This window comes from Cibotium barometz, chromosome 27 (assembly GCF_041138505.1).
Source record: "Cibotium barometz isolate CiBa-2024 chromosome 27, ASM4113850v1, whole genome shotgun sequence".
NCBI classification, from domain to species: domain Eukaryota; kingdom Viridiplantae; phylum Streptophyta; class Polypodiopsida; order Cyatheales; family Cibotiaceae; genus Cibotium; species Cibotium barometz.
In genome coordinates this window covers 17,023,971-17,038,185 of record NC_141072.1, presented here as the reverse complement: position 1 = coordinate 17,038,185, position 14,215 = coordinate 17,023,971, and the positions used below count along the sequence as shown (strand labels likewise).

General features: G+C 47.2%; 1 protein-coding gene across 2 annotated transcripts in view; it reads right to left on the bottom strand.

Moving 5' to 3' along the window:
• DRL1 (KTI12-like, chromatin associated protein) overlaps positions 1-14,215 on the bottom strand; it is a 60,176-nt gene that overhangs the window by 23,006 nt on the left and 22,955 nt on the right. For both annotated transcript variants that reach the window (XM_086821170.1, XM_086821171.1), the window contains exons 3-4: positions 6,121-6,177; positions 5,898-5,983 (exon numbers count right to left, since the gene is read on the bottom strand). In XM_086821170.1, coding sequence (XP_086677296.1) covers positions 5,898-5,983; positions 6,121-6,177 — 143 coding nt within the window. The remainder of the gene's footprint in view (positions 1-5,897; positions 5,984-6,120; positions 6,178-14,215) is intronic.

The window sequence follows — 14,215 nt, the reverse complement described above, 5'->3', positions numbered from 1 at the left end:
CTAAATTTTTTGGGCAGCCGCCTTCGGGCCCACAACATGTTTGAAGGACTTCTTCCATTGGGAATTGATGGCTCTACAGATCAGCCATCAACTTTGCCCAATGGACAGCATTTGGGTCCTCCAAATCAACCCATGAATGAGCTCATTACACCTCAAAATGTGGAGGAAGCAGTGGAGCAAGAGGGGACAGCAACGAGGAGGCTAGAGTTGTGACTCGTTGGCTGCTCCGTACTTACAAGAGAGCAAACTCGCAGCTCCACTTGGTAGCAGGACACGGGCTGGTTCACGTAATGTAAGAGAACACGCAGATGTTGCTTGCATGAGTACACTTTGTGATGTAGATGAGCCAAATTCATTTGAAAAGGCTCATGAGGATGAGCATTGAATACAAGCCATGCAAAATGAGATGGATTCTATCCATAAAAATAGCACTTAGGATTTGGTGGACTTGCCTGCTGGCAAGAAGCCCACTGGCACAAAGTGGATTTACAAGTTAAAAAGAAAGTCTGATGGTACCATTGACAAGTACAAGGCCAGGCTAGTTGTTAGAAGTCATCTCCTATCTATTTTTATACACCATGGCCTTTGTTGTGGGTGTGCCCGCCCTTATGAGGTGTTTTCTCATTTTTCCCCACTCTCCGTATTTTTCCCTCAATTTTCCCTATTTTTTCTATGGCTTGGGTGGCTTCCCTGTGTTGGCAGGAGGGCCTTTGTGCTGGCCGACTGTACCTTCAAGAACCCAACTCACAACAGCTGGCCGACTGAGTGTGTTTGCTGGTCGTGGAGGTTCAGGGCCAGTCGGCTGCCTTTAGCACAGGCCGACTGGGTATTTGGAGCCATATAAAATGGCCCCATGGCCCCCATTCCATTTTGTATCATTCTCGGGATCTTCTTGTGTATATAGAGCAGAGTTACACGCCTCTATCTCTCTCTCTCTTGTGCTGTGGTTTTCTGCACTACGTTTTGCTCTTGTGTTCCCAGATCTGGTCAACATCTCCGCTGCGTATTTTGACATGGTATCAGAGCCTAGGCTCTAGATAGTTCTTGGGATTTGTGTGAGCAAGAGGGGGACTGTTGTGTTGCTGATTGGTGGACTGTTTGGGACTGTTCGGGAAGAGAAGAAGCAAGAGGACGGCGGGCTGATTTGCTGGACAGCCACTTGCAAGTGTTAGTACTTCTTTGTTCCCACCCACTTTCAGAGTACATCCCCGCAATGGCAGATTTGTTAGAGATGGCTGAGAGGCACGTGAAGATCCCGACACTCCCCACGTTCCCGGTGGACGGTCAGTTGGACGGGAGCAACTACGGCATATGGAAGGTTATGATGGAATCTGTTCTGGAGTCTTACGACCTCGCTGATTTCGTCGTTGTTGGGGTTCCACGGCCGGAAGTAGAGGAAGGGGAGTTACCGTCGATCCGAAAGGACCGGGAGACTCAGACACAGATGTGGGATCGTGTCAACGCCAGGTTCCGTTCGTTTATCTTTCTCAACTGCACACCGCAGGTAATCAATCATGTAAAGCATATGACGCTAGCCAGAGGTATATGGCAGCATTTGGCCTCTCTTTACAACAGGGTATCGCCCATGAAGAGGATTTCCTTGGAAGTACAGATGCGGGTTATGAGCCCTGCAAAGTCGTCGACGATGCGGGAGCATATTAACAAGCTGCAAGCTCTTCAGCAGGAAGTTCTTCAGGCTGGGAAGGAGATATCGTCAGAGGACATGGCCATAACGTTGCTGTCACACTTGCCCTCTCAGTACTCAGCATTTTACTCGTCTTTGATTACCAGTGGTGGCAGGCTCAGCACCATCACATGGGAGGGGCTTGTGCCCATGGTCTTGGACCAGGAGGAACGATTCACGAACCCTCCTCAGGGTGGAGGTTCGTAGGCCTTAACTGGCCAACGGTCGAAAGGCCGTAACACGGGCAAAGGGAAGGCTTCGTCGAAGAAGTCTTCTGAGGAGAAGTCCGTTACTGACCGCGAGAAACTAAAGGCAGAGAGGACCTGTAATGATTGTGGCGAGAAAGGCCACTATTGGAGGCAGTGTCCCAAGCGGAAGACCGAGAAGGGTGAAGATTCCTCACCAGCAATCATGAAGACTCTGGCTTTTGTGCACCTGGAGGTGGTGGACACCGATGTTTCATTTTCTTCAGGCAAGGAGGAGATTGGAGGATTCTCTGCAACGGATACTCGGGAGTGGATTCTAGACAGTGGTGCTTCCAGGCACATGACTCCTTCCCGTTCTGATTTACAGGATCTCTGCAGGTACTCTGGTCACATTCTTACTGGGGATACATCCACTATCCTAGTTCACAGTGAGGGCAGGATGGAGATAGTTCCCGATGGCACAGGGGGCAAGCATTCCTCCCAGGTGTTGTATGTTCCGTCACTTGGTTTTCATCTGTTGTCAGTGCATCAGGTTTGCAAGACTGGCGTACGGGTGGAGTTTGATGAGCACTTTAATGCTCTCCGGGACAAAGCAATAGGCCAGGTAGTTTGGGAAGGCGGAGAGGAGAATGGAGTTTACAAGCTTTCAGCACTCTCTCTCCCAGGTCCTCAGGTTTGTGTGATGAGTGGCAGTCTGGTAATGGCCACTTAAGTGTGGATACGCTGCACGTACAGGCTTTCCAAGACCAGATGGTGGATAGCTTGCCAGTGGATGGCAGCAGTTGGCACGAACTCTCTAGTACTGATGTTGGTAGTTCTTGTGTTCGTCAGTCAAAGGAAACTGAACAAGTAACTTATGCTCTGATGTCTCATAGTATTCGGAACAAAGAAACTCCTGTAGATGAGGATGTTCTTTCCACGGGGACCTTTCGGAAAGCCAAGCAGGTGGCAGTTGATTACTTGCAGAAGGAGGTGGTTTCTCCAGGCTTTGTGGTTCCGGATTCAGAGGGGGTGGTTGACAGGTTTAAGAAGGCCTTGCGTGGTCTTCAACAGGTTTCCAAGACTTGGTTTTGCACCGTAATAGGTGTTGATCCTTGTGAGCAGTGTGATGCCTTTTTGACTCAGAAGCAGAATGGTTCATTGATCTGGTTGATGGACACCAGATTGGATGGGAGCTTCCTGATAAGGCAGTTGAGCTCATGGTTGCGGATGACTCTTTGGGAGGCAGGATTGCGTTTTCTGTGGTTTCTGCGGCATGCGAAGGATCATGGACTCTTGTACACAGGAGGGGGATTGATTGATGGAGTCCGACTCCACGGTTGGAGTGACTCGGTTTGGGGAGGAGATCCGGACACGAGGAGATCTACTTCAGGCCCAGGAGCAGTTTTACGTAGCAGTAAGAGGCAGTCATCTTTTGCCTTGTCGAGGACAGAGGTAGAGTACCAGGCTGCTTGTGATGCTGCTTGTGAGGTGGTGAGGATGCAGAGGTTGCATTGCAGGTTTGGGCTTCCACTGGAAGAACCCATGGTCATCCAGAGGCACTTTGTTCGTGAACAGATCGTTGCTGATGACATCTTGCTAGAGTTCTGTTCGACGGAGGACAGTACGATGGACCTCTTCACGAAGTCGCTATCTCAGGATTTGCTCAAGCGGCACCCCAGCTCCCTGTGGTTGGTTACACAGCCAGGAGCTGAAAGGGGGTGTTAGAAGTCATCTCCTATCTATTTTTATACACCAGGGCCTTTGTTGTGGGTGTGCCTGCCCTTATGAGGTGTTTTTTCATTTTTTCCCACTCTTCGTATTTTTCCTCCATTTTCCCTATTTTTTCTATGGCTTGGGTGGCTTCCCTGTGTTAGCAGGAGGACCTTTGTGCTGGCCGACCGTACCTTCAAGAACCCGACTCAGGACAGCTGGCCGAATGAGTGTGTTTGCTGGTCGTGGAGGTTCAGGGCCAGTCGACTGCCTTTAGCACAGGTCGACTGGGTATTTGGGGCCATATAAAATGGCCCCATGGCCCCCATTCCATTTTGTATCATTCTCGGGATCTTCTTGTGTATATAGAGCACAGTTACACCCCTCTATCTCTCTCTCTCTTGTGCTGTGGTTTTTTGCACTGCGTTTTGCTCTTGTGTTTCCAGTTCTCGTCAACATCTCCGCTGCGTATTCTGACACTAGTAGCCAAAGGATATGCCCAGCAAAAAGGCATCGACTATGATGAGACTTTCGCACCCACTTCTCGTATGGCCACAATTAGATGTGTTGTTACATTGGCTACCCATCATGGATGGAAAGTGTATCAATTGGACATAAAATCAGCTTTTCTCAATGGGAATTCGCAGGAAAAAGTGTATGTAAATCAGTCCATTGGTTTTGTGTTGCATGGTCAAGAAAACAAAGTATGCAAGCTTCGAAAAGCACTTTATGGTCTCAAACAAGCTCCTCGAGCTTGGTATGAGAAGATCCATACTTATTTGACCACGCAGGGATTTTGCAATAGTCCAACGAGCACCCTCTATGTGAAAGAGGATCATGGTACTTTGATTATGGTCATTCTTTATGTGGATGACATGTTGCTAACTAGGAATGATATGGATAAAATTTCAGCATTCAAAGCTGAATTGCAATCGTCATTTGAGATAACAGATTTGGGATTGTTGCATTATTATTTGGGCATACAATTTGTGCAGACAGTTGTTGGGATTTATGTACACCAATCAAAGTACATTTAAAAGCTGTTGCACAAATTCGGGTTTCAAGATTGTAAGCCTATATCTACTCCAATGGATCCAGGGCTGAAATTGAGCATGTATGATGTTGGAGAGCCTTTTGATACAAGTGTTTACAGCCATGCAGTGGGCTGCCTCATATATTTATGCAATACACGCCCAGATATTCAGTTTGGGGTTTCCTAGTGTAGCAAATTTATGCGCAGCCCAAGTACAAAGCATTGGCAAGCAGTAAAGCGGATCTTCTGCTATCTTCAGGGCTCCCTGGATCTTGCGTTAGTATATCCCAAGGGGGGCAGCTTGCAGTTACATGCTTACAGTGATTCAGACTGGGCTGGTGACTATGATACACAGCAGTCCATCAGTGGAAATTGTTTCTTTTTGGGACATTCATGCATATCATGGCTTAGCCAAAAGCAACCCACTGTTGCCACATCTACTTGTGAGGCTGAGTACAGGGCAGCCTTTACAGCCACAATAGATTGTGTATGGCTGAGGAGATTGACGACTAACCTTCGTGAGTGTCAGCAGACACCCACCACCATACTCACTGATAGTCAGAGTGCTATAGCCGTGGCACGAAACCCAGTGTTTCATGCACGTACTAAGCACATAGAGATTCATTATCACTATGTCAGAGAGAGGATTCATGGAGGGGAGATCACATTATCTTACTGCTCTACACAGGACAATGTTGCAGATCTGTTCACGAAGGCGTTGCCTCGAGAGAGGTTTGAAGCTTTCCGCAAAGCTTTAGGCTTACTCTCCTACAGAGAGTGATCTGCTATCAACCTTGTACATGTTCACATTGCCACTACAGGGGAGGTTTATTGGCATATATGCTATGACTCATGAGTTATGCCACATATGCTATGAGTAGCGCCACATGTGAACATGGGCTAACCAAGGGCACTTTTCTCCCTTTGGGTTTTTCCCCTTGGATATTAGGTGTGAAAGGACACCACACTTATTTGATTGTATTATGATATTGTGGAGCCAACTCCCTTGCTCCACACATCTTGTATCTATCTACTTTGAGTAGCAATCACCATCTCTCTCTCACTCACTTGAGAGCTTGCTGCTGTGTACCATCTTGGTGTGTGTGTGTGTGTGTGTGTGTGTCTTTGTTTCTCTGAAACCCTAATCCCCAACACTGAGGCCATTGTTTGGATCTTTTTAGCTTCGTCGAGATATATGTATGCCATACCTCCTCCATGGCCCATTGTCCAACTTCACAGAGACTAATGGAAAAGGCAGATATTGACAGCACTGGAAACTTACATGAGATCGTTATAAGTAGGCAACCCCTGTTCTGAGCGTGCTTTATTCCATGTCCTGCAAGTGCTCTCCTCAGCATCACAATACAACTGCCAAACCTCATGTTACTGCAAATTTTATGAAAATAGACCGAAAATACAACTAAATCAAACACTAAAATCAATGTTACAAGCTGTTTCAACCAACTACTCAGAGACTCAACTATGCTTGTTGTTTTAATGCTTACCAAACAGTAGCGAATAGCAGCTGCCCGTGCGATACACCAGAGCTCATACCTGTAGCCCTGAGGAAATGAAAATTGGTGTCGTCATTTGAAAAAAAATAACAACAAAAAATAATGTAAAGAAAAAATAATGGATTCTAAATGACATAAAGCGTATGCTGTTAAAAAAAAAGTGCAAGATATTCTGTTAAAAAAATTTGCTTTATATTGTTTTGATATAAGGCAGAGGGGTTATCACCATTACCTCTCATTCAATGCACGAGGACATATTGGCTAGGGCTAAGCTAAGGAAGGATCAAACGAACCTAAATTGAGCTAGGAATGATGACCAACTGTAGGCAGGAAAGCCTATATTTGCAAATCAAGGACGGATGCAGCAACACGAGACAAACAGCATCAGCCAAAGGAGGAGGGGACAACATAGATAGGTGCCAAAAATAACGTTCAGCTAGGACCAGCCAAAAGTCATGCAAAAGAACTAGTCAGACATGTCACATGTTGGAGCTGCAAAATACCCTTTGCATGCCGAGTTCGACACTTTCACAAGCTTCAAAATTACCTAATATTAGGTTGGACTCAAAGTGTATGCATGATGTACCAAAACCGTAACACAACAGCACAATCAACGAGCTCCCTCCCACAGAGCCTCCCCTTGGATAGCATCGCCCCCCGTTGCGTGACACAAACCCTGGTCACTAGCTGCACCAGAGCTCATGTGCTGCACTGCCCCTCCTCCCTTACGCATGCTGCTCCCATCCCTCCAGCACATGTTGAGCTGCTGCCCTTGGGTTCTTCATCCTGCTTCTCGCCTGCATGGATCTTTAGCTTCTCTGAACTCCCTGCCCTGCTGCTGTTTCAGCCCAGCGTTCTTCCTTGACTGCAGCTTGCAGCTCCCCTCTTCATCCAGCTTCAATTTCTTGCTTGAATGCTTTGCCCTTTGCTTTCCTTTCTCCGTCATTTCTTATCTTTGGATTTCTCCCTTTTGATGTGCTCTTCCACATAGTAGAAGTAATAGTACTCCATTAACCTTCAACCATCTTTGGTCCTGCCTCCAAAAATGCCCATGGCAACCACTCCCTCTACCCCAACCCAGAACACACTCAAATGCAATTCAGCAGGGGGACCTCTGGCTTATCCCTTTCAGCATTTCTTCCCTTGAAGCTATTACTTTACTGGGGAGATTCCCTAAAGGCAGAGCAGCACTCGGCAACATACAAGTGGGCCTCTTGCTCGAACAAGGGTACATTGCAAACATTCAGAATTTTAGCTTCACCACTGCTGTTTCTACTTCACGGAGGAATTTCTACTGCTGGATGCACTTAGATGTACGATTCAATGTCAAGAAACTCTGTCCGAAGCAACAAGATCAAAACAATTAGAACTTAAATCACTTGATTGTATAGACAACGGAATTGAAATATGCAACAAAAAACTGAGGCCCAACAAAGAGGATTATTGAAAGACTGAATTCAGCATTGATCGACAACTTCTGGAGGGATGCAATAGAGGAGTGATCAAATTATTGGACAAAGAAGGTGATAAAACTAATTTGGGCAATTGGACACCCATCAGTCTTCTGAATGTCTCATATTAGATTCTAGCTAAAGCCATGGCTCTTAGATTAAAAGAATGTACGAAGGAAGTAGTTAGAAGAGAACAGAAAGGCTTTATCATGGGTCACTACATTCTAGATGCAATCATAACTATATGGGACAAGAATGGATTAGCCAATCAAATCCTAACCCCACTACTATATGGGAAGGACAAGACTGGATTAACCAGTCAAACCAGACAAGCAGCTTCTTGACAAAGCATGAACTGGGCGTTGAAAGTTGATATGCTGCAACTCATTGGATTAGGCCCTTATTTCATGAACCTAGTCCGACTGCTGGTGAAGGACTCTTTAAGTCTCACGTAGACATCAATGAGCAATGGTCTCAACAACCAATAACTTTACAGAAAGAAAAGAAAGAAAGAAAGTTATGTTAAACATCTCCCAAAAACCCAATGGGTCTATAAGACCAAAGTAATACAATGCTATCCATGGTAAGTCTCATCATGGAAAAGAAAAACAAAACAAGTACAAATAATATAGCTCTATCAAAGTAGAGGCTGATACAATGATCATCATGGGGAAGTACATGGGGTATAAGCACTAGTACAAGAGAGTCTCATCATGGAGTACATGAGGATATGAAGCATGTGGGGCACATCATCCTCCAGAAGAGAGTACACCTCTCTCAAGTATGTCGAGCATGGGGTTACTGAGTATGTCCCCTTCTGTCACAGTACGTTGGGAAGGTGGCGTCATGGCAACTGGGCATGTCCTTGATCTGGAGCTGATGGGAGGATCATGGTTGTGTCCCGTGGACTTGGGACGCAGGGTACATCAAAGCGCGCAAGCCCGTTCCGAAGTGACTCCTCCGGGACGGGGTGGAGCTCTCCCTAGTAGTGGTCCATGAAGAACATCAGCCATGGGGCAATCAAGGGCAGCTGCCAAGAAGCCACCTAGGTCCACCAAGTAGGATGGCTGAGTGGAAGTAGTTTGGTGCCACTGTAGGATGTCCTGGATCTGGATCTGTAGACCAGATGTCTGCTGTGGGTGGGGGGCGCTTGGTGCGTTGTAGTATTGTTGCTCGCTCTTGTGTGACCTTATTCTCCTCATGGAGGTACAACTAAAAAGATGAAATCAGAGTGTGGTCCTTGACTTTCTAGAAGCCTCCTCGTTATCCTAATCATGAAGTGTACAACTAGAAAGATGAAATAGAAGATTCATCAAGAAGAATATTCAGCTAGGTAAGATTGTCTATAGTTTATCTTATTGTGCATTAGAAGGCCGTCAACAGCATAAATAATAGATTACATTGGAAATGGGGATCTAATTAAGAAGAAGAACTTTCCCTTCTAAGCTCAGCATTATTCTACACTAGGGGAAGTATTTCTTACGGGCGACTTCAATGCCCACACACACAGCAGACAGTGTGAGGTGTATGACTATGATGACATGGAGATCCTCCACCCTGTGGATCCAGAGGAGATAGGGGCTAGTCGGGCATCAGAGGACACTGGACCAGACAGAGGACATTATGGGGACCACTTACTAGAGTTGGTAGCCAGGCATCGTCTCGTTATTTATAACGGGATGCTACAGTGGCCGGGATCAGGAGGGCTGACATGCTTCCCACATGGGGGTCATACACGGACCGGAGGCGCGGTGGTAGACTACATTATGGGGTCTTTGGAGGCATCACAGCTTGTCACCTCATTCTCCATTCCACCTCGTCCTATTGGGGCAGATCATACATACTTGGCGTTTTCACTAGCCGGATCACCAGTATCACCAGCCCCCCACATACCCACGCCACACACTACCATCTACTTCACACATGACATGGCAGACATATACACTGGCAGAGTAGAGGATGGGCTCCTACTCATGGATCCCCTGGCACCTATGGATACCATTACAGCCCAGCTAGCATCACTCCTACACACGGCTGCATTACAGAGCTTCCCACATCGTGTACACTCAGGAGAGCCTGTGAGATCTGGGACTATGCCCCAGAACAGATGGTATGATGACGAGTGCAGAGCCCTATACTCACGGCTCCGCATACAGAGAGCCTTGGGAGCCATCACAGAGCAGGAGTCGAGGAGAGAGATGAGAAGACTTACTCGCCGCAAAAGGCGGGCCTTCGCACAGATACAGGAGCTAGAGATCTTTCATTTCTTCATGAGTAGAGATAGCCCTGTCTCATGGCGGCACTTTAGAGAGCCCCGGACACCGACACCTATTGCAGACCCACAAACATGGCACACATATGCAGAGGGCCTATACCACGCCCCACAGCAGCCACCTATACCTCAGCCACAGGAGCCTCGACCTACCACAGCTAGCTTCTTTACCCACTCGATGGTACAGGAAGCTATCCGCCGCCTACAGCATGGACGGGCCGCCAACCATATGGGCCTGCAGGGTGAGCATCTCATATATGCAGTAGATTCTTTGGCTCCTTTTCTTGCACACCTGTTTAACAGGGCACTAGCAGAGGGTTTGCCTGCGGAGTGGACGATGCACACCATTGTGCCGATTCACAAAACAGGGGATATGCTCGATCCGAGCAACTACAGGACGGTTATGGTTGGCCACGTGCTGGCCAAACTCTATGGTGCAATGTTGGAGCAAGAGCTTAGCTTATATGCTGAGCGAGCAGGTTTACGCTCATCGGGGCAGGCAGGCTTCAAGAGAGCTTTCTCTACCACTGACCATGTATTCACTTTGAGATGTATGATTGATCAGGCCAGAGTGAGGAAGAGAAAGCTCTATTGCTGCTTTGTGGATTTCCGCAAGGCATTTGACACAGTACCACGAGAGAGGCTCTTTCAAGTTTCAGCGCCTGCAGTCTCTTGGCATACCAGCAGATATGACATGGGGCATCTATGCATTATATGAGCAGGTTTTTGGGCGAGTCAGATGTCCAGGAGGTATGTCCGAGACTATTGCTAGCACCATTGGTGTGAAGCAAGGATGCCCACTTTCCCCCACGCTATTTGGGTTATACATTGATGAGGTGGCTGACTTCATTACACGGGGAGGCGGAGATGGAGTTGATTTAGCAGGTACCTCAGTACATATTATGCTTTATGCTGATGATATTGTATTAGTGTCTGAGTCTCCAGGTGGTCTACAACAGCATCTACATGCACTCGATGATTTCTGCACACAGAGGGGTCTTACTGTGAACCTTGGGAAAACCAAGGTTATGGTCTTTCATACATCGAGATAGGGCAGGAGTCGGCTGACATTCACTCTCGCAGGACGCCAGGTGGAGGTGGTGACATCATACGTGTACCTAGGGGTTACCTTCTCTGCAGAGCAACCACACGCTTCACCATGGGTTCAGCAGCCAGAGCTAGATTGACACGGGGATATGCAGCATTGGCTATGCTAGAGAGACAGTGCCACCAAGCGCATTTTCAGGAGCCTCGGACGAAGGGGTGGCTATTTGACACATTAGTCACACCGGCATTGATGTATGGAGCAGCGGTATGGGCGCCAGGCCTTGCTACCCATTGGTGGACACAGATAGAGAGACCACATGCCCTCATGATGGCACGCATGATACGCAGCAAACCGTCAGTACCTCATGACATTATCCGAGCAGAGTTTGCTCCGCCTCCTATGATGGTAGAGGCCATATTCCAGACTATATGCCTGCTAGACACATTCAGAGAGATGCCACAGGACAGATTGTCATACAGAGCTTTTGAGGCATCTAGACAGCTGGCTGAGGCAGGAGACAGAGGATCATGGTATGCACAGGTCACACATTGGTTCTCACAGCATGGCCTAGACATGGATCATCTACCACCATTCCAGTATGACGAGGATGCACCACATATCCGTCTCTCTCATAGTGAGAGGAACAGAGTATTGAGACAGGATCTATGGCAGCTCTATACACGAGACTCGAGAGACATGGATATCGCCTACATAGCCTCTTCCACCGAAGATGCTATACTACAGAGATCACTTCATGAGTATCACTGATGATGGATTTATAGAGAGGCCTAGATACATGGAGGGCTGTTTACCACACGGCTCCCGAGTGGCTATTGGTCAGCTTAGAGTTTCATCACACCGATTGGAGATTGAGACTGGCAGAGCAGCACGGATCCCCCGAGAGGAGAGGGTATGCAGATTGTGCAGAGAGGAGGTGGAGAGTGAGGAGCATTATGTATGCAGATGCAGAGCATATACAGCCATCAGAGAGAGATATCCCATTTTATTCAAAGAGCCACATTCCCTACGCCAGATCTTTGAGGCAGCAGACCAACGCATACTGGGGAGATTCATTCTAGACATACAGCGCCACAGAGAGACATCATTACAGGCTCAGACAGCTCCAGAGGGGGGACGACAGACACAGATTACTACATTTTTTCAGAGATCCATCCCACTCCTAGCCCCTACACGGCAAGGAATTACTCTCCAGAGAGCAGAGACACTCAGAGCCCGCAGGAGACAAAGGACACCTGGCTTTCGGACACCACGCCTATACCAGAGAGAGATGACAGAGATCAGAGCTCAGTTTCACAGAGAGGGTGCGGAGCGACTGGCTCGCTTCAGAGCACACCCAGCATGTTCTTCAGGGAGCTGTGGACACCCCCTTCATTGATGTATACCATTTTATACCCCCAGTATGGTACAGGATGGAGCTAGCTAGGTTGCATATCATGATTGTATACTCCATGCATATAGCTTTGCATTCTCCTAGTAGTAGAGCTCCATCCCCTTCACCACTCATTGTACTTATTGCACACCCAGATTCAGCTTTTTAGTTCAGTACTTTTTCATTTTGTTGGGATGACAGAGGATACCCCATACAGGTACACCGATTTGTCTCATAGGCCGAGTTCGGTCTTTTGGAAGACGCTAATAAAATCTTTCTTTCTTTCTTTCTTTCTTTCTTTCTCTCTCTCTCTCGCACTCTCTCTCAGCACACTAGTGCTTGTATGCTTTTGCTCTGTGCACTCTTTCATGGTATCATCGCTCCTGGTTCAGCGTTCCTCTGCTGCCCCAGATTCTCCTCAGTCTTCAGCACCTTCTTCTCTGTGTTTTTCTTCTCAGATTTGCTGCTGGTCGGCTGGTCACTTCCTGGCTCTTCTCCACTGCAGCCCGTGGTCTTCCATCATCGGTTTGACCCCTGAGACCCCCCTACACACCTGTCAGCTGCTCTGTTTCAGGGCAGCAGCATCTGTTGTGCAGCGTTTTCTCCCCTACATGTGTTCTTTGCAGAAGTTGGTGTTTTGATTTGAGGATTGGTGGCATCTGGTACCTGTGGTGGACACTTCTTCCGAGATTGTGCGTTTTTCTTCTGAGATTGAGCCCGAGCTTTTGTGATGGCTGCCCCGACTACTCTTCATATGTTCTCTGAGTCTGCAAAGTTGGATGGCTCCAACTACATTTTGTGGAAGGTGAAGGTAAAATCAGCCTTGCGTGGAGTGGATCTCTGGGATTGGCTTGTCACACCTACCAATGCCACCCCTCCCACCCTTGCTTCTGTTGGTGTGACTCAGGCACAAATTGATATTTGTGCAAGCAAATGATCGTCATGTTTTCTCTTTTTTGATGTTGAATTGTCAAGATTATGTTCTCTCTCATGTGCGTACAGCAAGTTTGGAAGGCATTTGCAGATCTTTACAAGATTAAGTCCCCGGGTCGGATTTTGTCTTTGGAAAAGCAGCTTATGAATTTGTCAATTTCTGCCTTTCCATCTTTATCTACTTTCATCTCGAAGATGAAAGATCTCCGAGACGAGCTTGCTGTTTGTGGCAAGGATATCTCTACAGAGGATACGGCTATTCGGCTTCTCTCCAAGCTTCCAAAGAGGTTTGATGCTTACTTTCAGTCTCTTGTTTCTTCTCCTCATCCTATTCTAGAACCCAGTTACTTGGGAAGAAGTTCTCCCCTCCATTATGTAGATTGAGTCTCGCTTTGAGGAGCAGACTAGCACCTCTGGTGGTTCTGATGGAGCTTGCCCGCATGAGATAAAGGGAAGAATCAATAGAAGAAAGGGAAAGGGGGTTCTAACAAGAACTCCAAGGATAACAACAAGGATAAAGACAAAGACAAAAACAAATTTTCTAAAAACAAGGACATTGAGTGTCATTACTGGGGCAAGAAAGGTCATAAATCGCCCCAATGTCACAAGAAGAAGCGGGATGAAGAAGCAAAGAACTCTACCTCTACAGAGGTGTCTCGGACCAAGAAGGATGATGGTATTCTTCTATTAGTAGGTACCCATCGTGTACTTGCTCTTGTGACTTCTCAGTCGTGGTCGTGGATTGTGGATAGCGATGCTACTGCTCACATGATGCCTCATCGGGATTGGTTCGAGGACTTTACTCCCAGGACACGTGATATCACTTTGGGTGATTCTTCTTTTGTGCCAGTTCATGGACATATCCCCATCTTTCGCTCCTCCAAGGACAAGAGGTACTTCTCTGACGTTCTGTACAGTCCAGATTTGGCATTTAATATTTTGTCAGTGAGTGCTCTTAAAGCTCAGGGTGCGGAGGTGATCTTCTCTCGTTA